This window comes from Aotus nancymaae, unplaced genomic scaffold (assembly GCF_030222135.1).
Source record: "Aotus nancymaae isolate 86718 unplaced genomic scaffold, 86718_ANA_hifiasm-v0.15.2.pri h1tg000004l, whole genome shotgun sequence".
Classification (NCBI taxonomy): Eukaryota; Metazoa; Chordata; class Mammalia; order Primates; family Aotidae; genus Aotus; species Aotus nancymaae.
The window spans coordinates 40,571,786-40,595,547 of NW_026988415.1; the positions used below are offsets into that span (position 1 = coordinate 40,571,786).

Below are 23,762 nucleotides of genomic sequence, written 5' to 3' on the forward strand. Positions count from 1 at the left end.
TTTCATTACTATAGCCATATAGTAAGCCTTAATATCTGGTAGAATGATTCCTCCCACTTTATTCTTCTGTGTCAAGATTGTTTTAGTTTTCATAAAAATTTCCTGGCATTTGATAGGAATTACGTTTAACTTATAGATAAATTTGGGGAGAATTCACATCTTTACTATGTTGAGCCTTCCCATTCATGAACATGGTATGTCCAAAAATTTATCTAGGTATTCTTTGATTTCTTTAATTAGCATTTTATAATTTTCAGCACCCATATCACATACATGTTTTGGTTTTGTTAGATTTATACCTTAGTATTTCATTACTTTATAGTGATTATAAATGGTATTATATAACAAACACATGTTTTTGTTAGTGTAAAATCAACACACAATTTTTGTGTGTTAATTTTATATCCGTTAATCTTGCTGAACTCACTTGTTAGTTCTAGGAGATTTTTTGTGTGGATTCCTTTTGGAATTTTCCTTATACGCAGTTATGTCATCTGCAAATAGTCAGAGTATTATTTTTCCTTTCCAATCTGTATGCCATTTATTTCTTTTTCTTGTCTTTTTGCACTGACTAGGACTTCCAGTATACTATGTTGAGTAGTAGTGATGAGAGCAGACATCCTTGCCTTGTTCTTTTTTTTTTTTTTTTTTTTTTTTCCAGTCTTTAAAAATAATTTTCTCTTTTCCATTCCAATCATTTTGTTGTTCTCCCATGGACACTAATAAACTAGTGGTTGCCTTTGTAGCCGGGTTAGGGTAAATGTGGTTTCAAGCAGACTCGAACTCTCTTTGCCAGGCTGAGTATCTCTGAGCCAGATTCTTTGCAGAGGGCTTGGTGTGAGTTAGCACATCCAGAAAGTCGGCGGTAGTTACTGTATCCAGTTGAATTCCTGGTAAGTTGCTGCTTTCTGACTGGTGATTTTCAAGTGCATCGAAGATCTTCCTCACAGGCCGCATGGCTGCTTCCCTGCAGACAAGCTTAATGTCTGAACCTGAGTAGCCCTTGGTCTCCTGGCTCAGCAAACTGTACTCCAGCTCTGTGCGCAGCTCTAATGCCGTGCTCTTGCTCACAGGGGGCAGCCAGTGGTGGATCATGGCCTGCCTGGCTTCCTGGCTGGGGAGATCGACCAGAATCCTCTTCTCCAGGCGGCGTAACATGGCACAGTCCAGCTCCCTGAAATGACACCACGGCAGGTTAGAAGCTGCTAAGACAAACACGAGATCTTCTGAGCGCGCCAGCCCATCCATTTGCACCAGTAACTCTGTCTTCATCCGCAAGCTTCCTTCGTGTTCTCCCCCAGGAGCCGTGCCTCTCTGACTCATCACTGACTCCAGCTCGTCCAGGAAGATCGTGGATGGGGCGTGGTAGCGGGCAAGTTCAAATAACACCCGAACAAGTTTTTCTGAATCCCCTCTCCATTTGCTGACAATGGTGGATGCAGAAATGTTAAAGAAGGTTGTTTTACATTCAGTGGCTACAGCTTTGGCCAGTAAAGTCTTTCCTGTACCTGGAGGGCCATACAGCAGTAGTCCTTTCCAGGGGGAAAGAATTCCTGTAAATAGCTGGGGATACCTTATAGGATACACAACAGCTTCTTTGACTAACTGCTTGGCTGCATCAAGTCCAATAATGTCATTCCACTTTATGTTTGGATTATGGAGATAAATGTCCCGGCTCACCACTGCTGCCAATTCTCGCATCTCACTGTTCATGCCAATAAATGCACTCAGAGGTTTCAGTAGTCGTTCTGAGGGGTCTGGGTTACGGTCGAAGGTGTTCAAGGCAAGTTCACTGGTCGCTCCCTTGATGGCATCTGTGAGCAGCCCTCGGAAGTCAATGATTTGGTCTCTTCGTGGGTGGACGTTTTCCTCTCCACTGTCTTTATTGATTCTTGATATGGTTAGGCCAAAGTTGGCACTCTCCAGGCGAGTGTTATTAACTACCTCCTGATTAGGATGCTCCTTATTGAGAGACTTGGTGTCCCCTGTTTTCCTCACTGTGGTTTTGGACCGGGGCCTCTGCTGATTGATCTTGGGAAGATTTTGACAACTGTCGTTCATCACCCTTCTGGTCTTCCCTCCACTTCTTTGTGGTAAATTATTTTCTGCTGTGTCTGATGCCTTTTTGACAATTTTGGGGTATTTCTGAAATTTTACAAAATAATAACTCTCATATTCCATCAAAATAGTTTCAAGATCAACGTTGTCACAAACTTCAAAGCGTCGTAACCCCAGTTTAGTTTCTTGCTCCAAAGCATTTGCTGTATCGATATATCCTTCTTGTGTTAAATAATGCGAAATCAAAATGAGAAGATTTTTCCGTCGTGCTTCCGTCCTCATCTCGCACGCTTCCCGCGCCTGATGCGTGAATTTGAGGGTCTGGTAGGAAAGCTCCATCAGACACTGAGCTAGGGCCCGAGAGAAGGAAGAAAAGGAGTCAGTTACTGTGCTGACCCGTCGATCTCCCTTGCCTTGTTCTTGATCTTATGCGGAAAGTCTTCAGTCTTTCACCTTAAGTAGATTTGTAGATTTTTTTTTTTTTTTTTTTTTTTTTTTTTGTAGATGTCCTTTATCAAGTTGAGGTAATTCCCCTGTGGGAGTTTTTGTTTGTTTTACTATAAACAGGTACTGGATTTAGTCAAATTTCTTTTCTGCAGCAATTGCCATAATCATGATTTTTCTTCTCTATGTCATGATACAGTGAATTACGTGTGTGTGTGTGTGTGTGTGTGTGTGTGTGTGTGTGTGTGTGTATTTGTTTTTTTTGAGATGGAGTTTCACTCTTGTTGTCCAGGCTGGAGTGCAATGGTGCAGTCTTGGCTCACTGCAACCTATGACTTGCGGGTTCAATGGATTCTCCTGCCTCAGCCTCCCAAGTAGCTGGGATTACAGGCATGCATCACCATGCCTAGCTAATTTTGTAGTTTTAGTAGAGACAGGGTATCACCATGTTGGTCAGGCTGGTCTCGAACTCCTGACATCAGGTGTTCCACCTGCCTCAGCCTCCCAAAGTGCTGGGATTACAGGCATGAGCCATCACACCTGGCCTATGTTGATGTATTTTAAATGTTGAGTCAGCCTTACATATGTGGAATAAATTCTGCTTGTTCTGGGTTTATAATTTCTTTTATACATTGTAGGATTTGGTTTGCTAGTATTTTGTTGAGGATTTTTAAATGTAAGAGAGATTTTCAAGTATTCATGATATTTATTGGTTGGTAGTTTGGGGCATTTTTTGTTTTGTTTGTTTTTTTTACTATTTCTGCCAGGTTTTAGTGATAGTATAATACTGGCCTTATTTTTTAGAAGGATTTGTGAAGAATTGGTATTAATTCTTCTTTAAGTGCTTGGTAGAATTTTCCAGTAAAATTATCTGGGCCTGGATATTTTGTTTTTGAGTGCTTTTAAATTACAAATTGAATTTCTTTAATGTTTCTAGGACTATTCAGATTACCTGTTTCATCTTGGTTGAGTTATCATAGTTTGTAGTCTTTTAGGAATTGGTGCATTCCTGTTAAGTGGTTGAATTTATAAGTGTTAATTTGTTCATAGGATTTCCTTTTTATCTTTTTAATGGCAGTAGGATCTGTAGTGGTATACCCTGTTTCCTGGATTTGGTGATTTGTGTTTTCTCTATTTTTATTTTTTTTTCTGTCTTGCTAGAGGTTTATTAATTTTATTGAATTTTTTTTTCAGAATCAGCTTTTTGTCTGGATGTTTTTCTGTGGTGTTTCTGTTTGCAATTTCATTGATAACAACTCTTTATTATTTTCTTCATTCTGCTTGCTTTGGGTTAATTTTGCTCTTTTTCTATTTTCTTAAGGTAAGAATTTAGATTATTGATTTGTGAACTCTCCTTGTTTTTAATAAGTGACATGGGTTGGAGGGTAGCATATACAGCATGGATGTGTTAGACAAAGGGATGATTCACATTCTGGGCAGGGCGGAGCTGAACTGTGTAAGATTTCATCACACTACTCAGAATAGTGTGCAATTTAAAACTTACACATGGTTTATTTCTAGAATTTTTTATTTAACATTTTCTTTTTTTTTTTTTTTTTAATTGCATTTTAGGTTTTGGGGTACATGTGAAAAACATGCAAAGTTGTTGCATAGGTGCATTCATGGCAGTGTGATTTGCTGCCTCCCTCCCCCTCACCCATATCTGGCATTTCTCCCCATGCTATCCCTCCCCAACTCCCCCCCCCCGCTGTCCCCCCCACTCCCCCGCAACAGACCCCCGTGTATAGTGCTCCCCTCCCTGTGTCCATGTGTTCTCCTTGTTCAACACCCTCCTATGAGTGAGAACATGTGGTGTTTGGTTTTGTGTTCTCGTTTCTGACCACAGTTGACCACTGGTAACTGAAACCCCATAAAGTGAAACTATGCCTAAGGAAGGACTACTGCATTCTCTTTTAAGGCATTTCTGATCATCAGCAATTTAAAAAACCTAGTTGGCATCTCCAACTATCAATTTCACTAATGGTTCTTTTACTATCCATTAAAAAGCTCCATGTTAACAAACATCTGCACATAGATATCCCAAAGGCTCAAATTAAACTTGTCTAAAACTAAACTCATTGTTTTCATACTCTCCTAGGTCTCTCAGATCTGTAACTCCTTTTCTTTTTCTCAGTAAAAGACTACTGTTATTTACTCAGGAATCTAAAGCAGGCTATTTCTACTTCTTCAGTAAGTGATGATGATTATACTTCTTAAATAGCTCTTGAATACTTTCTATTCACTAGTTTCCCACCACCACATTCTTACTTCAGGCTTTCTTTGTCCCCTACCTTGAAATATAGAGTAATTTTTTTCAGGTTGATGAAAACATCAGCTCCTTGTCTATATGTTATTTTCTTACTTACACTTATTAAAATAAGTGAAAGGTAATCACTTTCACTTATTTTAGCTGAATTTTGCAACTACTTATTTTTATATTTTTAAACATCATGTACTGTTACTTTTTAGTTTTTTCATATTAGGCCTTCTCTACTGACTTTCCAAAATGGGTGGAAAGGAGGATTTAACTGTTTTATATTATATATATATACACACATGTATGTGTATGTGTGGTATGTGTATGGACACATATTTTCCTCATCCTATTATGTACATATTATAAATTTCACATAGATCAATATTTAATATTTGAATTATGATTGCATAAATGTTATTTGCAGCCTGGCCATGTAGCATATTATGTCTCCTTCCTTTTACAAGTTTTATTTTCCTTTGAATCTTTATTTGCTTAGTTTTCTATATACTTTCAGTAATTTATTCTCTAAGTCCCTGCTTTTACTTTAAATTTATCAGTTGCATCTTCTTGGATTCATCTCTGCCAGAGTCCTCTAATCTCTATACTGCACTCTGTAATTGTTGCTTTCTTGGTCTGCTGCTCGGCTAGGGTCTCCCTTCTATAGCATTCTTGTATTCCCTCTACTCTTTACTGGTTCTCCAGTTTCATGGCTCTTACTTATACTTCTATTTCTTGGTTTGTTCCCTTGTTTCTGATATGGCACATGTTCTAGCGGTTTCCAGAAACAGTGCATAGGATGGAAACTTTTTGAGACCTTGCCTGTCTGAAAAGGTATTTATTCTATCCTCACATGTAATCAGTAATATTGGGTATTGAATTTTAGCTTGGAAATAATTTTCCCTGGAACTTTTGAAGAAGTTGTTTTGTTGTTTTCTAACTTTGAAGGCCATTTTGATTCCTAAACCTCACGTGAACTTTTCATTTGTGTGTTTTACTTTTTCAGTGGAAGGTTTTAGGATTGTCCTCAAAATACCAAAATATCAGATGATGTGTTTTGGTGTGGATCTGTTTCATCCACTGAGCCCATTATTGGTGTCTCAAGGAATTAATTTCTTTCAGTTTGGAACTGTTTTCTTGAATTAAGTTTTTGCTCATTCTTTCTGGAAATACTCTTATTCTAATGTTTGATGTCCTGGACTGATCTACACTTATTTTTTCTCCTATTTTCTCATTATATTTTTGTTAAATTTTCTGGGGTATGTACTCAATTGTTTATTTGCCTTTCTACTGATCTTTGATATCTGCTATAAGTTTAATTTTGCAAGAAACTGTTGTGTTGTTTTATGATTATATGTATGTACTTTTTAAATAGCATCCTGTTCTTATTTCACAAATTCAGTATTATCTCTTTGAGGATATTAATGATTTTTAAAAATGTATATTATATTCTTTCTGTATTATTTCTCTTACCTTTCTTTATATTTCTGTTTTATTTCAGTCTTATGTTAGAAGCTTTCCTCAAATATCTGGTGATTCTTGATTGTCCATTTATATTCAAGAATGATACACTGAAAAGTTTTATAGGTGGGGCTTGTTAACTTACTATAGGATAATTTGGCTAGACCTTTTCATTGGGGGACTTCTAACTGTGGTCTTTTGGATTTTTCTCTTTAGCTGGACAAATCCTCCGGAGAAGAAACTTCCAGCTCCTGGCTAGAGATAAGCCTAGTGTTAAGCCAGTTTTCTGAGAACTGTTAGAGAAGAGACTGTAGGCTCAGCGTTCAGCTTGTAGGCTTTCACTTTATCCCTCGTATAACTTTGACTTAATTCCTATTTTGGTACAGAATACTTGCCCTCTGCTCTGCCTGGTATTCCTGATCCAGAGCTCATTTAGTTCACCTTCTCCAAAGGAAAATTATCTCCACATTTGGGTAGGGAGAATTGCCCAGATGAGAAGAGAGGTCTGTTTCTTATGCTTTCACAATTCTGTTTGTAGCTTCACTTTCAACACCACTTTGAATTACCTAGCTCTACTAATTCCATATTCTTTCTAGGATTCTCTCGTACAAATTCAGTTGCAATTTTTATAGTATTATTGTTGTCTCCTTTCTTGTTTTTGTCCTTAAGATTTTATGGTTTTGTCTTTTTCTTTATTAAAAAAATCTTTACTGCTATTTTACAAATGTTTTGGAATGGAGCAGTGGTAAATAAATGTGCTTAATCTCTAACTGGTGACCTTATTGGTCTCCTGCCGCTAGTCTTACCCCATTATGATTCACTTTCACAATACTTTCAAGGTGATCTTGATAAAATCACACTCTATTCTAGTCATCTCTTGATTAAAACCCTTCACTAGTTCCCATTGCCCAATGATAAATATGATTCTTTGCATAATATACAAAGTACTTTGTATAATCTAACCCCTCTCTGGTTCTCCAGCCTCATATCTCGAAGAAGTATTTATGGTTTTCTAAATGCCTGATATTCTTTCCTCTTCTGTGTTTTCTCATGTTCAGTTGCATTTGCCTGGAGTACTCTACTCCATCATCATCTGCCTGGTAGCTGCTCCCTTGTCAAGATGGTTTATGAAGCCTTCCTTGACTTCCTTGACTCATCATTATAATAGTTGTTTATCCCCTTCTTTGTATCCATGCTGTGTTCTACATAATATAGTGTTAGCATTTATCATGTAATATTGCAGTTATTTATTTACAAGTCTGTTTACTGGAATTTGAGCTTCTTGTTAGAGATAATATCTCAATTATTTTTGTATCTTCAGAATTTAGCAATACACGGCATGAGATTGAGGTCCAATATATGGTTTCAATTTATTTGTTGCCTGATATTTACACATCATACTGTATTTAGCTTTTGATGGAGAAATAGATACAAAGCTGACAGACATGTGTACATGAGCATCTTTCCATGTTATTAATCATTCTACATTTTAATGGCTGCTAAATATTGCATTATATGGATATACCATATCCATATATGTTAATGTTTCAAACTTTTTGCTGTTTTAAACCATGCTACAGTAAAAACCTAGCTGTAGGTAAATTTTAAGGTGTACATCCATGATTACTGTATATAAATAAAATTCTTAGAAGTTAAAATGCTAAATCAGTAGTAATGTCTGTTTTAAAAGCTTTTGATATATCCTTCCAGGTAGGTTGTACTAATTTATATTTTCACCAGAAATTCATTAGGGCGGACCTATTTTTCTGTACTCTTTCCGGTACCATTTCTGAAATCACTACCACCACCACCAAGACTACCACTACCACCACCACCACCACCACCACCACCACCATCATTGTGCATCGTGATCATTCCTTGTCAAAATTTATAGGTGAAAATAATATTTTCCTGGTTTAATTTGCATTCCTCTGGTTACTAGTGAGGCTGAGTATTTTGAAAATGTTTATAAAAATTTGTATGTCATTTTATAAGTTGCCCATTTATATTGTTAACCATTTTACTGTCAGGATCATCATTATTATTATTATTTTATACTTTAAGTTCTAGTTACATGTGCAGAACGTGCAGGTTTGTTACGTAGGTGTACATATGCCATGGTGGTTTGCTGCACACATGACCCCGTCATCTACATTAGGTATTTCTCCTAATGCTCTTCCTCCCCTAGTCCCCCACCCTCCAACAGACCCCAGTGTGTGATGTTTCCCTCCCTGTGTCCATGTGTTCTCATTGTTCAACTCCCACTTATGAGTGAGAACATGCGGTGTTTGGTTTTCTGTTCCTGTGTTAATTTCCTGAGAATGATGGTTTTCAGCTTCATCCTTGTCCCTGGAAAGGACATGAGCTCATCTTTTTTATGGCTGCATAGTATGCCATGGTATATATGTGCCACATTTTCTTTATCCAGTCTATCATTGATGGGCATTTGGGTTGGTTCCAAGTCTTTGCTATTGTGAATAGTGCCTCAATAAACATAGGTGTGTATGTGTCTTTATAGTAGAATGATCTATAATCCTTTGGGTATATACCCACTAATGCAATTGCTAAGTCAAATGGTATTTCTAGTTCTAGATCCTTGAGGAATCGCCACACTGTCTTTCACAAAAGTTGAACTAATTTACATTCCTACCAATAGTGTAAAAGTGTTCCTGTTTCTCCACATCCTCTCCAACAGCTGTAGTTTCCTGACTTTTTAATGATCGCCATTCTAACTGGCATGAGATGGTATCTTATTGTGGTTTTTTCCCTTACTGCCTCAATTTTTTTCTAGGACAAATGAGAGATACACTATATAGCATTGTTTATGAAAGTACATTGTGTTCTTTGACAGTGAATTTAATCTTGTCTAATAATCTTTATATGTATAACTTAAAATTTTTTTAAGCATTAATTATAGTTTCTAGAAATCTGTGTTTAGGTTTAATGATTAAATCTCTTTTCATAATCTTTTTTGAATCTTCACCTAAAGTGTTTGCAAAAGGCTTAGTTGAAGAAAACATCTGTCTCCAAAACAGAATGAGACTGCCTGGAAGCAGTTTCACCAAAATCTTTGAAAATAATAAGTAATTGTTTAAAAAACTTTTTAAATACACAAATATACCACCTTAGCCAATAATCATTTAGTTAGGCCTATAAAGTTGTACAGACATCAAACAATCCAGTATTAGAACACTTTTGTTACCACCAAAATTTTCCCTTGGCCATTTGCAGTTATTCCTCATTTCTGTCCCAAACCCCATGCAACCACTAATCTACTTTCTGTCTTTATAAATTTGTCCTTTCTGGAGAGTTTATATAGTTTTAATCATATTATATGTCGCCTTTTGTGTCTGGTTTCTTTCATTTAGCATAATATTTTCAAGGTGCATCTATGTTGTAACGTGTATCAGTTGTATCAGTATTCCTTTTTTTTGAAAGAGAAAAAAGAAAGAAAAAGGAAAGAAGAAAGAAATGAATGAAAGAATGAAAGAGAGAAAGAAAGAGGAAGAGAAAGAGGGAGAGAGAGCGGAAATCTTGCTCTATTGCCCAGGCTAGAATGCAGTCTAAAAATAGGTATTAAAAACCTCTTTTATGCCAATAATTGTGCTTAACAATGGAGACAGGAAGGAGTAAGGGAGGAAAATAACAAACTAGCAGCCAACCAATATTTCATTTAAACCTGTGAAATGCTATGCAATTGCTGAAGAGTGATTTACTTCCAATTATGTGGTCACTTTCAGAATAGATGTGATGTGATACTGAGAAGAATGTATGTTTTGTGGATTTGGGGTGGAGAGTTCTGTAAATGTTTATTAAGCTTACTTGTTTCAGGTCTGAGTTCCAGTCCTGGATATCCTTGTTAATTTTCTATCTCGTTGATCTGTCTAATATTGACAATGTGGTGTTAAAGTCTCCCACTATTATTGTGTGGGAGTCTAAGTCTCTTTGTAAGTCATTAAGAACTTACCTTATGTATCTGGGTGCTCCTGTATTGGGTGCATATATATTTAGGTTCGTTAGCTCTTCTTGTTGCATTGATCCTTTTACCATTATGTAATGTCCTTCTTTGTCTCTTTTGGTCTTTGTTGCTTTAAAGTCTATTTTATAAAGTCTATTTTATCAGAGACGAGAATTGCAACTCCTGCTTTTTTTTTTTTTCTTTCCATTTGGTTGGTAAATATTCCCTCATCCCTTTGTTTTGAGTCTTTGTGTATCCTTGCATGTGAGATGGGTCTGGATGCCCCATACAGATGGGTTTTGGCTTTTTATCCAATTTGCCTGTCTGTGTATTTTGATTAGGACATTTAGTCTATTTAAATTTAGGATTAATATTGATATATGTGAGTTTAATACTGCCATTTAATGCTAGCTGGCTGTTTTGCCAATTAATTGATGTAAATTCTTCATTATGGTGATGCTCTTTACCTTTTGGTATGTTTTTGGAATGGCTGATACTGGTTGTTCCTTTCTATGTGTAGTGCTTCTTTCAGAAGCTCTTGTAGAGCAGGCCTGGTGGTTATGAAATCTCTGAGTACTTGCTTGTTCACAAAAAATTTTATTTTTCCTTCACTTGTGAAGCTTACTTTGGCTGGATATGAAATTCTGGGTTGAAAAATCTTTTCTTTAAGGATGTTGAATATTGGCCCCCACTCTCTTCTGGTTTGTAGGGTTTCTGCTGAGAGATCTGCTATGAGTCCGATAGGCTTCCCTTTGTGGGTAACCTAACCTTTCTCGCTGGCTGCCCTTAGTATTTTCTCCTTCATTTCAACCCTGGTGAATCTAACGATTATGTGTCTTGGGGCTGGTCTTCTTGAGGAAAATCTTTGTGGTGTTCTCTGTATTGCCTGGAGTTGAGTGTTGTCCTGTCTTGCTAGGTTGGGAAAGTTTTCCTGAATAATATCCTGAAGAATATTTTCCAGCTTGGACTCATTCTCTTTGTCACATTCAGGTACACCTATCAAATGTAGATTAGGTCTTTTCACATAGTCCCATATTTCTTGGAGACTTTGTTCATTCCTTTTTACCCTTTTTTCTCTAATCTTGTCTTCTCGTTTTATTTCATTGAGTTGGTCTTCAACTTTTGATATCCTTTCTTCTGCCTGATCAATTCGACTGTTAAAACTTGTGCATACTTCGTGAAGTTCTCGTATTGTGTTTTCAGCTCCATTAATTCACTTATACTCCTCTCTAAATTGTCTATTCTCATTAGCATTTCGTCAAACCTTTTTTCAAGGTTCTTAGTTTCTTTGCATTGGGTTAGAACATGTTCTTTTAGCTCACAGAAGTTTCTTATTATCCACCTTCTGAAGCCTGATTCTGTCAATTCATAACACTCATTCTCCATCAGGCCTTGTTCGCTTGCTGATGAGGAGCTGCAATCCCCTGTAGGAGGAGAGGCATTCTGATTTTGGGTGTTTTCAGCCTTTTTGCGCTGGTTTCTTCCCATCTTTGTGGATTTATCCACCTGTTGTCTTTGTAATTGCTGACTTTCAGATTGGGTCTCTGAGTGGACGTCCAGCTTGTTGGTGATGGAGTTTTTTCTGTTTCTTAGTTTTCCTTCAGTGGATGCGCCTCCCCCACAGAGCTGGACCTTCCTGGGTTCAGCTGTGCTTGCTGTGAAACTCTCAATCCTCAGCGTTTCCAATTGCTGTTTTTTTGTTGGAGTGGGACCAGCTGAGCCTGATCACCTGGCTCCCTGTCTCTGAGCCTTTTTTTTTTTTAGTTGAATGGTCGATTTTCTCCCAGGTGTTCCAGTCGCCTGTTGAAAGGGCGCCAGAATCTGTGTAATTTCCCTTGCAGTGACCCGCTGCACTGGCTGAAACAGCGGCATTGAGATTCGTGGCGCTTTTTTGCCTGGGAATCTCCTGGTCTGGCTCCCTGTTTCAGTCCCCCTTTCAATCAGCTGAATGGGCGACTCTGCCTTCCCGGAGCTCCAAACGCAAACTAAAAGGGCACCCAATCCCGTATACTCCGCACTGAGAACCGCCATGCCGGAGTGCTGACAAAACAGCCGTGCCAGCCAAAAGAGTCACGCTGGCACCTGTGGGCCTCCTCCGTTGGGAATCTCCTGGTCCGTGGGCAACAAAATTTCGTCTGGGAGTGTGGCACCCACTCACTCTCTGCGCTTTCACTGGGAGCTGCAATCCTGAGCTGCTGCTAATCGGCCATCTTGGATCTCTCTCCTACTTTATTCCTTTTTATTGCTGTGTATCATTTCATTGTACAGTCATACCATATTTTGTTTATCCCTTCATCAGTTGATGGACATTTTTTTTTTCTTTTTTTTTCTTTTTTTTGAGATGGAGTTTCGCTCTTGTTACCCAGGCTGGAGTGCAATGGCGCGATCTTGGCTCACTGCAACCTCCACCTGCTGGGTTCAAGCAATTCTCCTGCCTCAGCCTCCCAAATAGCTGGGACTACAGGCGTGCACCACCATGCCCAGCTAATTTTCTTGTATTTTCAGTAGAGACGGGGTTTCACCATGTTGACCAGTATGGTCTCGATCTCCTGACCTCGTGATCCACCCGCCTTGGCCTCCCAAAGTGCTGGGATTATAGGCGTGAGCCACTGCACCCAGCCTGTTTTTTGTTTTTGTTTTTGTTTTTTGATACGGAGTTTCACTCTTGTTGCCCAGGCTGGAGTGCGGTGGCACAATCTTGGCTCACTACAACCTCTACCTCCCAGGTTCAAGTGATTCTCCTGCCTCAGTCTCCTGAGCAGCTGGGATTATAGGTGCCTGCCACCACACCCCACTAATTTTTGTATTTTTAGTAGATACAGGATTTCACAATGTTGGCCAGGCTGGTCTCAAACTCCTGAGCTCAGGTGATTCTCTTGCTTCAGCCTCCCAAAGTGCTGGGATTACACGCATGAGCCATTGTGTCCAGCCTCTTGTTTTTTAAAATATAGTTTTAGCACTTATATTTAGGTTGACAATCCATCTTGAGTTGATTTTTGTGTATAGTTAGAGGTGGGGGTTTGATTTCATTTGGATGTAGATATCCAGTTGTCCCAGAACCATTTGTTGAAAACGATTATGATTTTACCATTGAATTGCTTTGGTACCTTATAAAACTTTATTTCTGGACTTTGCTTCTGTTTCATTGATCTCTATGGCTATTATATGCCAATATCATGCTGTCTTGATTACTTGATTAAGTTTTAAAATTGGATAGTGTTTATTTCTACAGTTTGTTCTTATTTTTCAAGATTGTTTTGTTCTGGATCCTTTGCCTCTCCATATACATTTAAAGTAAGCTTGTCTATTTCTATAAAAAGAGCCTGCTAGAATTTTCATAGTGATTACATTGAATCTGTACATCAATTTGTGGAGAATTGCTATCTTAACAATAGTGAGTCTTTTAATCCATGAACATGGAATATATTTTCAGTTATTTAGATATTCATTTGTTTTTCTTAGCAATGTTTTTTGTTGTCAGTGTACAGGTCTTATACATCATTTGTTAAGTTTATTCCTACGTTTTATAATTCTTTTTGATACTATTGTGAGTGAAATAGTTTTCTTATTTTCATATTGTTCAGTACAATTATTTTTTAATGTCAAATGTGTATAGCATATTTAATATGCTGGCAGGAACCAGTCAGTCACTGATGCTTGTCATGGGACCAAAATTCTGGACATTAAGTACCTTTGTGCAGTTTTTGCCCTTAAAGAATGAAAGTCCTGAAAAATTTAAAGTATGTTAATACAGAAATAGTCCTGGAAATTCAATTAGAAGACATGATAACACGTTTATAGTAAGGCTCTCTTAATAATGCTGACTTGTATTTCTTGACAGTTTATTGATTTTAAAAATTGTTATAAATGTACCCTTTTGCATTTAATATGTATCAATCAGCAAATTACTAGAATGTTCTTATGTTGACACCTCTGATCTCAACTTAATGGTTTGTTGTAGTGCTCATCTGTGCTTCCGTCATATTAAAAACTGTTATTTAGGGGAAAAAATTGTACCCTGCAGTTAGTTATTACAACAAAAAGGAGATATATTTTGCCAGGCTCAACATATACTGTTTTTCTGGCCTTTTATAGACAGCCAGCATTGAAATCACTATCCTTAAAGTGTGATCTTGCAGAATGTCTTTATAAGAGAATGACATATTATACTTAAAACTGGATAACATTAGGGTTTTTCTAAATGGCTGAAGAAAATTAATGTATATTACAGCTGGCCTTTGAACAATGGAGGGTTTAGGGGTGCTAATCCCCAGAGTAAAAAAACAAATATAACTTTTGACTCCCCAAAAGTTAATCACTAATAGCCTACTGTCGATGGAAGCCTTACCACTAACATAGTCTATTAACACATATTTTGTATATTATATGTATTATTATATACTACATTCTTATAATAAAGTAAGTAGAGAAAAGAAAATATTATTAAGAAAATCATAAGGAAGAGAAAAAAACATTTACCATTTATTAAGTGGAATTAGCTCATCATAAAGGTGTTCATCCTTGTTGTCTTCATGTTTAACAGGCTGAGGAGGAAGAGGAAAGGGTGATCTTGTCTCAAGTGTGGCAGAAGTAGAAGAAAATTCATGTATAGTGGACCTGTGCAGTTCAAAACTATGTTGTCCAAGAGTCAACTGTGTATTGTTTAAAATTTTTAGTATTTCTCTTGTAAATTTTTTTCTTCTTGGGCACCAGTTATGGCTTATTCTTCACTAGTAAGCATTAATGGACACTAAAACAAATGACCAAGGTTATTTGTCCATGTTAATAGAAAAACTCAGAGTATCATGCTTACTTCAACAGCTTAGTTTTACTAACAGAAAGTTACTGTTTCACATGGTAAAATTAATGACATTTTGTGGTACTCTGCCCCTGAGAAAATTTAAGAACCACTAAGTTAAATAAATCATTATTAGAAAGTAACAGAAATGTAAATATACGCAGTGCACTCGTTTGCTTATAGGTAGCTAAGACCCACCAAAACCTGTACTCTCAATTTAATAACTACCCTATATGTCACTTTGAGGGCGTAATGAGTAAAAAATCAGTTAACACTTCACTCTAACAAAACATAAATGTCAACTAGACAGTTTTTTGCCTGAAAGCTAGGGAGGGCAGAAAAAAACAGTCTTGTCAATTGTTTTCACAGTTTCCAAACAGGTAGACGAGTTTTTTTCTTATGTGTTTTCTAAAACTTAAAGCTATTGAAATTGGTATGTAAAGTTTTATTAATCGTATGTTGAAAGGAATACATAAGTTATGTTCATGGGATATTTTGTCTTTAGATTAATGATTGTGTGACTTTTTCTCCTATAGGCATCCTGCGAAGGAAGGTAGAAGAAGTAACACGGGTTTTTGAGGATTATCGTCATAAGGCCCACGCATACAATGTCAACACTGCTTTTTATTGAATGACCATATCTTCAGCATGTCTTTTTAATATTTCATCTTGATTGCAATGAATTGTACATGCTTTTTTCATTTAAATATTATACTGTTGATTATTATACCTTAGTTTTGTTTTTAGTATTAGAAAATGAAAATTATACTAGCCTCTTTGTCCAGACAGCAACCTATTAGATGTTGATCTTGTATGTGTAATTTATGTCTTAGTCTCCTAGGTTCTACATCCTGGCATCAGCACACATCATCCTTCTCACTCCAATTGAATCATAGGGTGATGTTTGCCAAAAGTACATGCCAACCTGTATAGTGCTAGATACTGTAAAGTCTCTTCTCCTCAAAGGAACCTGCTGTCTAGTTTGAGATATAATTAATGCTTGTCTGTATAGAAAGAATATAGATAATATAAAGAAGTATAGTATGAAATACAGAGAGTATGTTATAGAGATTCAGAGCAGGGAGGAAAAGTTAAGAGTAGGTTATTGTTAAAAGGTTAAGGAAAGGTAAGTTTTAGGGAATTCAGTTATTTTTAATGTATGGATATACTGATATTTTATTTGGTTTTAGCATATAATTTATAGTTGTTGGTTTCTGTGTATTTGTTTGCTTTTCTTTTTCTTTTTTTAAGACTAAGCCTCGTTATTAGGTTTGAAACAGTCTGGTCTCCTGTATTTCATGTTTCACCTAAGTCATAAAGGTAATGTTCTAAAAAAGTAAACATGTAATACTGAAATTAATTATTACAAGTTTTTAAGTGAATAGAGCTCAGTTACCTATAATTTATTGAGCTAAATTTTCTGCTGTACTGACTGCATGTGACCATCCTAATGGATACACATTACACAAAGAAATATTTTTGAAATTAATATTAGCCATGATTAGTCTTATGAGCAGACTAATGCCAACATTTACATGGACTCTTTTTTTTCTACTCAAACTTTTCCAAGCAGAAGCGTCTCATCCAGTAAGTTTTTGTAACCACTTAGAATTATAGAATGTGAAAATAATCCAGAGCTCATATAATCTTGTGGATGATTTCTGTAGATAAACACAACTTTTAAGTATAATCTTTAGTGATCTCTAACTTTTTAGTTCAGTATTATTACTCTTATACCCTAGATAATAGTAATAATAAAGACATTTTCCCCATTGCTTCTGGAGATTCAACTCTTATAAAGTAGCCTGTATATAAGTTCTACATTCAGTAATGAGAATATAGTGTATCAGAGGAAACACTAACTCTAGTCTTGTTCCTACCTAATTAACTGGACAAATAATTTCATCTTGGGCGTTATCTTTTTCCATGAATGAAAAAGGTAGATCATATTAGGGTTTGCCAAACTGTCTTGTGAGAAGTAACTGGTTTTCATTACTCTGAAGTTTTGAGATGCCTGTATATCTTTTCACTGTGAATAGAGTGCTTACTCTATATTTCCTAAGTAAAATAAAGAAAACGGAGACTACAGTATTGCTTATACTATCTTACTGTTACATTATCTTCAGTGGGAGTTCTAGTGTTTTTCCCAGTACATAGAAGATGCCAGAGGATGGCAAGTGGCTTCTAGATCAATCTAGTAATGCTATTAAGACTTACAGGGTGATCACAGTGTACTGTCTGGAATTGCACATTGGACTAAATCATCTCTAAGATTCTTTCTGACTCTGTTTCTAATGTGTACAGAAATGACATTGTTGAACAAATATTTTTTGTTTGTTTTTTTGAGACAGGGTCTTGCTCTGTCACCTAAGCTACAGTGCAGTGGGGTGATCTCAGCTCACTGCAACCCCTGCCTGCTGGGCTGAAGCGATTCTCCCACCTCAGCTTCCCAAGTAGCTGGGACTACAGGTGGACACCACCACATCTGGCTAATTTTTGAGTTTTTTGTAGAGACAGGGTTTTGTTGCCCAGGCTGGTCTTGAACTCCTGGGCTCAAAGGACCGACATGCCTTGGCCTCCCAAAGTGCCAGGATCACAGACGTGAGCCACCGTGCCCAGCCACGTTGAACAACTCTTAATTAAAAGGTCAGAAATGCAAAAATAACCTATTTTTGACAGTAATGTTAAAGCACCATTTATGTTAGCCACTGGAGTCTTCAGCCCCTTGTAACCATTGTTAGCCAGCTAACATATTAGCGGAAGAAGTCTTAAATGTAAAGTGTTGACACTCCCCCAGTACATACCCATTTTTTATCCTTTGAAAAGATAGTATATTTATTTTCTATAACAGCATTTATGCTATTTCATTTGGGAAATTTGAAAGACATGAACAGTTGTTTACTCTTAATATTATTAGATGGTAAGTAGATTCAAGAGAAGATTTTTGGTTTTAACACTTCTTCCATATATTGGAAAGGTAACTGCTTCATAATGTAGTCTTCAGAAGCATGCCACAAACAAAGCACCTAAAAAAGGCAAACCCAGAAAATGTGTCTCTGTTAAGAAGGAGCTTCTGTATTAAACTAACCTTGTTAAATTGTCAGAAAGACAAATGAGGCATATTTTTCAGTTTGTCATAAATTCTTCTAGGGGTAACATTGTGAAATTACCTTATGGTAAGATCTCTGTGCCAATGTAATATAACATCTAGAGATCTCCAAGGCTTTGTATACACTGTCTGATATCCTTTTAAGCTGGGGAGAAGGATGTTGTGGAAAACAGAATAGCTATTATTACACAGTTAACAAGTTTGGCAGAGTTGGAAATGGCCTTGTTTCCTTTTTAGTGTAATTTTCTGAATGTTTGTCTTTTTGTACCTATCACTTACACTGGTTACAGTTATACACAGATATATAGAGTACTTCTTATGACCTTGCTTTCCAGTTGCAACTCCACAGCTATGTGAGTATGTATTTTATCTATTCATTCTCCACTCATCCCACCTAGTGGATTTGTAATGTAGTGTGTATCATTTCAATATCAATAGGCTATATGTTTTAATAGAAGTTGTACATAAGTTTGGTGTGATAGTTTGTATAATATTTGTTCCACCCTTTGCCACCGTCCCAGGGGATAAGCACACTAGCAACCTTGGTGTAATTTTTTTCATTTCATTGTCAATTTCCTTGTCAATGTGTCAGTTTGGACAGGTTGGTTGAGCCACAAAGTTCAGGTCTACCACTGTATAGGATTTACCTGATGCAGGCGATGATGTGACCCCCATTTTGTTTATACTTATAATATTTTCAGTTCAGGTTCTGTGCCAAAGCTACAAAGTGGTACATGTTATGCCTGTAGTCATTCACCTGTATGCTTCAAGAGCACAGTTATTTGCATATGACAGGTCTTAGATAACTCACCATGATATTTTCAATCTGATAGAAGTTCTCAGGACAGGAAATTCTATAATGTTTTTCAGTAGCTGGTTTTTGGTCCTTCGCTCTAACTTGAGCATGGCAATACAAAGCAGTTTGAAAAAGTCTAAATCTACTGATTAACATTGGAATATTTACTTATAGATTACCACCCAATCATGGAATAACTTTAAAACCATACCTTTGTATGTGCTTGACAGTCACTCTATTTTTTTTTTTTTTTTTTTTGAGACGGCGTTTTGCTCTTGTTACCCAGGCTGGAGTGCAATGGCGCGATCTCGGCTCACCACAACCTCCGCCTCCTGGGTTCAAGCAATTCTCCTGCCTCAGCCTCCTGAGTAGCTGGGACTACAGGCATGTGCCACCATGCCCAGCTAATTTTTGTATTTTTAGTAGAGACGGGGTTTCACCATGTTGACCAGGATGGTCTCGATCTCTTGACCTCATGATCCATCCGCCTTGGCCTCCCAAAGTGCTGGGATTATAGGCGTGAGCCACTGTGCCCGGCCCACTCTTTAGAGGTATCCCCATTTTACAGATGAGAAAACTGGCCTAGGCCAGTTAAAGAAACTTACTGAAACCCACACAGTCTAGTAAGTTATCAGAGCAAAAATTCAAGTCCAGATTGCCTCTAAAACCCTGTTGTGCAATACCATCAACTGAGAGGTGAGATTCAAATCCAAGTAATGTGCTCCTTGCCCCCATTACCTATAATCTTTTCTTCTTTTTTTTAATTAAAAAAGTATTGACTAGGTAATATAGTCATGGGTTCAAAATTCAAAGGGCACAAGAAGATACAGTGAAGATTTTTTTTCTGCGCTTGTCCCTCAGCCATCCAGTTCCCCTACCTGGAAGTATTCACTGATCATTTGTCTGTAAGTTCTCTCTCAAAGATATTTTGTGCATATACAAGCAAACACATATATGTAAGTTTTTAAGTGAATAGAGCTCCCCTTTTTATGCAAATGAAAGCATAGTATACACATCATTCTGTACCTTGCTGTTACACTAACAATATTTTGGAGATTGTTCAGTAGCAGTCTATAGAGAACTTTGTCATTTTTGTAACTGCTACATAGTTTTTCATGGAATGATGCATTTTCATAGTATGTTCATGGATCTTTTCATTTCCATTATTATAAAGAATATTGCAAGGAATGATAGGTTAGAGGATATATAGTACTGAGGATTCTATTCATAACTGTTGAATTGCTGCTTTAAAGGGAATATACATGTATGATTTTAGTAGTATCCTCATTTGCCCCCCATAGATGTTGTACCAACTTATATTCCTACCACCAGTGTATTGAGAGCACCTATTTCCCCACAATCTCAATAAAACAAGTGTGTTATCAAACTTTTGGATCTTTCTTAATCTGTTAGGTGAAAAATGATACTTTAGTGTACTTTTAAAAATAAACTTTAATTTTTAGAACAATTTTAGTTACAGAAAGGTTGCATAATACAAAGTTCCACATACCTACAACTCAGTTTCCCTTGCATAACTGTGATACATTTGTCACAGCTAATGAACCTGTTATTAACTAAAAAGCATAGTTTGTTCACATTTCCTTAGTTTTTACCTCATGTCTTTTTTTCTGTTCCAGGATCCCATCCAAGATACTGCATTACTTTAGTCATCATGACTCCTTTGATTCCTTTTGGCTGTGACAGATTCTCTTATTTTTTATGACCTTGCTAGTTTTAAGGAGTACTGGTAGTCATTGCACTTTAAAATTTGTGAAATTGGACATCTTTTTATACACTTAAAGACATTTGCATTTCCATTTCTGGGAACTAAGAGCCCATGCTTTTAACCACTATACTATACCTCTTTCTTGATTCACCATAATTATCAATAAAACATTTGTGGGTCTGAATACACACAGACTTCTGATTCTGAGTGGAAAAAACTCCCAAGTCTCTGTTATAGATAGAGGAGAACCATTAGTACAGGTGATATATAGTCAGACTCATGTCTGATGACTCTGGCTACAACGTGAAGAATGAAGCAGAGGCTCGACTGGAAATGGTAGGTAGGCTGGATAAATCCTTGAAAGAAAAGCAGTGTTGATGAGAAGTTTAAGGGAAATACGGAAGATCCAGGAAATAGTGGTAATGGATGAGAGAATCAAGAAGTCAAAGGTGACTCAGTTTTATGAGCTGGATATTTTGGGTCTTCTCTTGAACCTAGATGAGAAATTCAAGATAAATATTTGGACAATGTTCAGCATACCTGTCACTCGAGACCTACTTTCTCTTTCTGTTGCTGTAGCTCTGTGCTACTACAATTCCCAGAGCCCCATGCTCCGTCACGATCCCCTTAGAGTCCGCCGCGCGGAGTTCTGGGAGTTGAGGTCCGCGGCCTATTTACCGAAGTTACAGATAGTGGCCTGTGGAAGGAAACATGAAGAGGTAAGGGCTTGTCTGAGGAGCAGTCGGCAAGGGGAGCTCTGTTCTACCTTTTCTTTTGTAAATGGCTTCTATTGCTTTCTAGTTTGGGTATTGCATGTTCTCGGGATGCGGTTTCGTGGGAGCGGGAATACAAAGGAGACGGGAGGAGGGAGACGGGCTGAACAGGCCTGCAGAGCGAAGTTCAGGAAGGGCTGCCACCGAGGCCGGCTGCTGTGGGATTGCCCTCCCGGGACGGGCCCCGAGAGGTGGCCGGGTGCTGCGGCTTCGTAGTTTCTCACAGACCCAATTAGGTAAAAGGGTTTGGGGCTGGCTAATTCCCAGCGCCGGAGATGGAGGTACCTGGCGCCAGCCCCTCCCCGTCCTGCCCTACCTCCACCTCCACCTGAGAAAGGCGCTTGGGACGGGCATATTTATTTGCAACATGTGTATTAAAGACGACTTGCTCGTGACCCGAAACCACGTAGCGCTTTCCAATCTTAAAGTAAGGGAGCAGTATTTTGTTTCTAAATGTGGAAGGACAACACCAAATCGGTTCGATTTGTGGGGGGAAGAAAGGCATTGCTGGGCGCAGTTCCCCCTGCTGGTCCTGAGGTAAATGGCCGCTTGAGCCTAAATGGCCTGAGCGTCCCAACTATTGACCGGCTTAAATTAGTTTTAGGTTCACTCTGCAAGTAGAATCATCACTCTGGAATAGTGTAGTGCATTTAAAATACTTACTGATATGCTTTCCTGCACTGTGAGTTCCTTGGATCTTTTTAAAAATCTTTTCTGATTTTCCCTGCCTGAAAATAACCTTTAACTTTTTTTTACCATATCCATGCAAAATAATGTATAATGTATATATACAGCTTAAAGAATAATAAAGGTGCACATCCACTACAAGCTTAAGAAATAGGACATTGCCAGTCCCTCAGAAGTCTACCGTGTCTCCTCTTTCCGTTTCCCCCTGAGGTGACCACTATCCGGACTGTGTGTTACTAATTCTCTTGCTTTTATTTATTTTTATTTTTATTTGTTATTATACTTTAAGTTCTGGGGTACATGTGCAGAACGTGCAGGTTTGTTACACAGGTATATATGTGCCATGGTGGTTTGCTGCACCCATCCACCCATCATCTACATTAGGTACTTAAAAAGAGAAATAGTTTCTAGTACATATGTATTTATCCCTAAACGAAATGTTCCTAGTTTTATCTATTTTTCAACTTTATTCAAATGGACACATATCGTATGAATTTTTTCTGTGACTTGCTTTTTTAAATTTTTACTCAATATTTCTTTTTGAGATTCATCTGTGTTGATTTGTAGAAACTTTAAACTTAGTAAGAACTTTTGGAATTCTAAGTAATAAAAAATTGAGATACTTAAAAGGAATTTTTAAAATCCTTGGGCCTAAAGATAATTTGCAATTTTCCAAAATAGGGCCAAGTCTTTCTAGAGCATGGGAATATTGCTTGTAATTATGGTTGTTGGTTTTTCTAGGCTTTATCATATCCTCACTAGGAAAGGGCTATTTTATAAGGAAAGTATTTGATATTTGTTTTCTTCCTAGAGTTAACTCATTTTTTGTATTTTTTTAATAATCTGTTGTTGCGTGCTTAAATGGCCCTGTCATTTTTTTATGCTCTAATAAGAGTTTTTACTTACTTAGTGTTAGTTAGCTAATGCAAGCCGTGGCCTAAATGTCTATGCAGTGGTTCCTAGGCTATAAAAATGTTATAACTGTCTTCATATTTCTTTCTGTACTCTCCCCTTTGGAGATCTCCTCCTCAGAGCTCCAGATCTTGTTAACACAGATGACTCAAGATTTATACATTCAGCCTCAGACTCTCATCTATACAGTTCTCTCATCTCTTATTTTCCATTTAGCCAGTCACTCATGCTGTTCCCTCAGAGTCAGTGTCTTTGAAGTATTCCTGATACTTCATGCTGGCATTTGCATTGTAAAAGGTGCTAGATTCAACATGGCTAAAACAATACTGACTTTCTCTTTCCCAAACCATTTATTCCATCTGGAGCTTTGTCTTTCCTTCATTGGTACCATTGTTCTCTCAGTTACACAGAATGAAATTTTTGGGACTTTCTTTGACTTCCTTGCCTCTGCCTCCAAAAGGCCTCTCTCATCTAACCTTTCCTTTCCATTTTCATTATTACGATTTCAGTCTAGACCTTTATCACCTTACACTTCAGTAGTTTCATAACTAATTCTTGTTTCTTCCCTTTGAATCTATATGGCATATTATAACCACATTTATCTGTGTCACTTGCACTGTGTCACTTAACTGCTTGATAAATTCCTTATTCTCATTATCCTTCAGTATGTACTACTATCCCTTTGTACTCTCTTTCCCTGTTCTCCTTTTCTTCATCACACCTGATCCTTTGAATGTCAGCTTAAGAACACCTTTCTTAAGTCTTCCTTTATCACCTTATCTCCCG

General features: G+C 37.3%; 3 protein-coding genes across 4 annotated transcripts in view; 2 read left to right on the forward strand and 1 right to left on the reverse strand.

Annotated features, from left to right (window-relative positions):
- Positions 1-17,061, forward strand: part of NUP62CL (nucleoporin 62 C-terminal like) — a 73,427-nt gene extending 56,366 nt beyond the window's left edge. Inside the window, 1 exon segment of the mRNA XM_012451681.2 lies at positions 15,510-17,061. Coding sequence (XP_012307104.2) covers positions 15,510-15,604 — 95 coding nt within the window. The 3' untranslated portion in view covers positions 15,605-17,061.
- Positions 664-2,441, reverse strand: LOC135268870 (katanin p60 ATPase-containing subunit A-like 2). The gene has a single exon (XM_064361937.1). It carries the CDS (start codon positions 2,395-2,397, stop codon positions 769-771), a length of 1,629 nt encoding a protein of 542 aa, XP_064218007.1. The 5' UTR covers positions 2,398-2,441; the 3' UTR covers positions 664-768.
- Positions 17,062-20,784: 3,723 nt separating the features above from the next.
- RBM41 (RNA binding motif protein 41) overlaps positions 20,785-23,762 on the forward strand; it is a 60,602-nt gene continuing 57,624 nt past the window's right edge. The window contains exon 1 of one of the 2 annotated variants that reach the window (XM_012451680.3): positions 20,785-21,323. In XM_012451680.3, coding sequence (XP_012307103.1) covers positions 21,316-21,323 — 8 coding nt within the window. In that variant the 5' untranslated portion in view covers positions 20,785-21,315. The remainder of the gene's footprint in view (positions 21,324-23,762) is intronic. The other variant, XM_012451679.2, reaches the window with a different exon arrangement.

What these genes read in the sequence shown, in the direction of transcription:
- LOC135268870 (XM_064361937.1), bottom strand. Translation starts at nt 2,397, where the DNA reads ATGGAGCTTTCCTACCAGACCCTCAAATTCACGCATCAGGCGCGGGAA.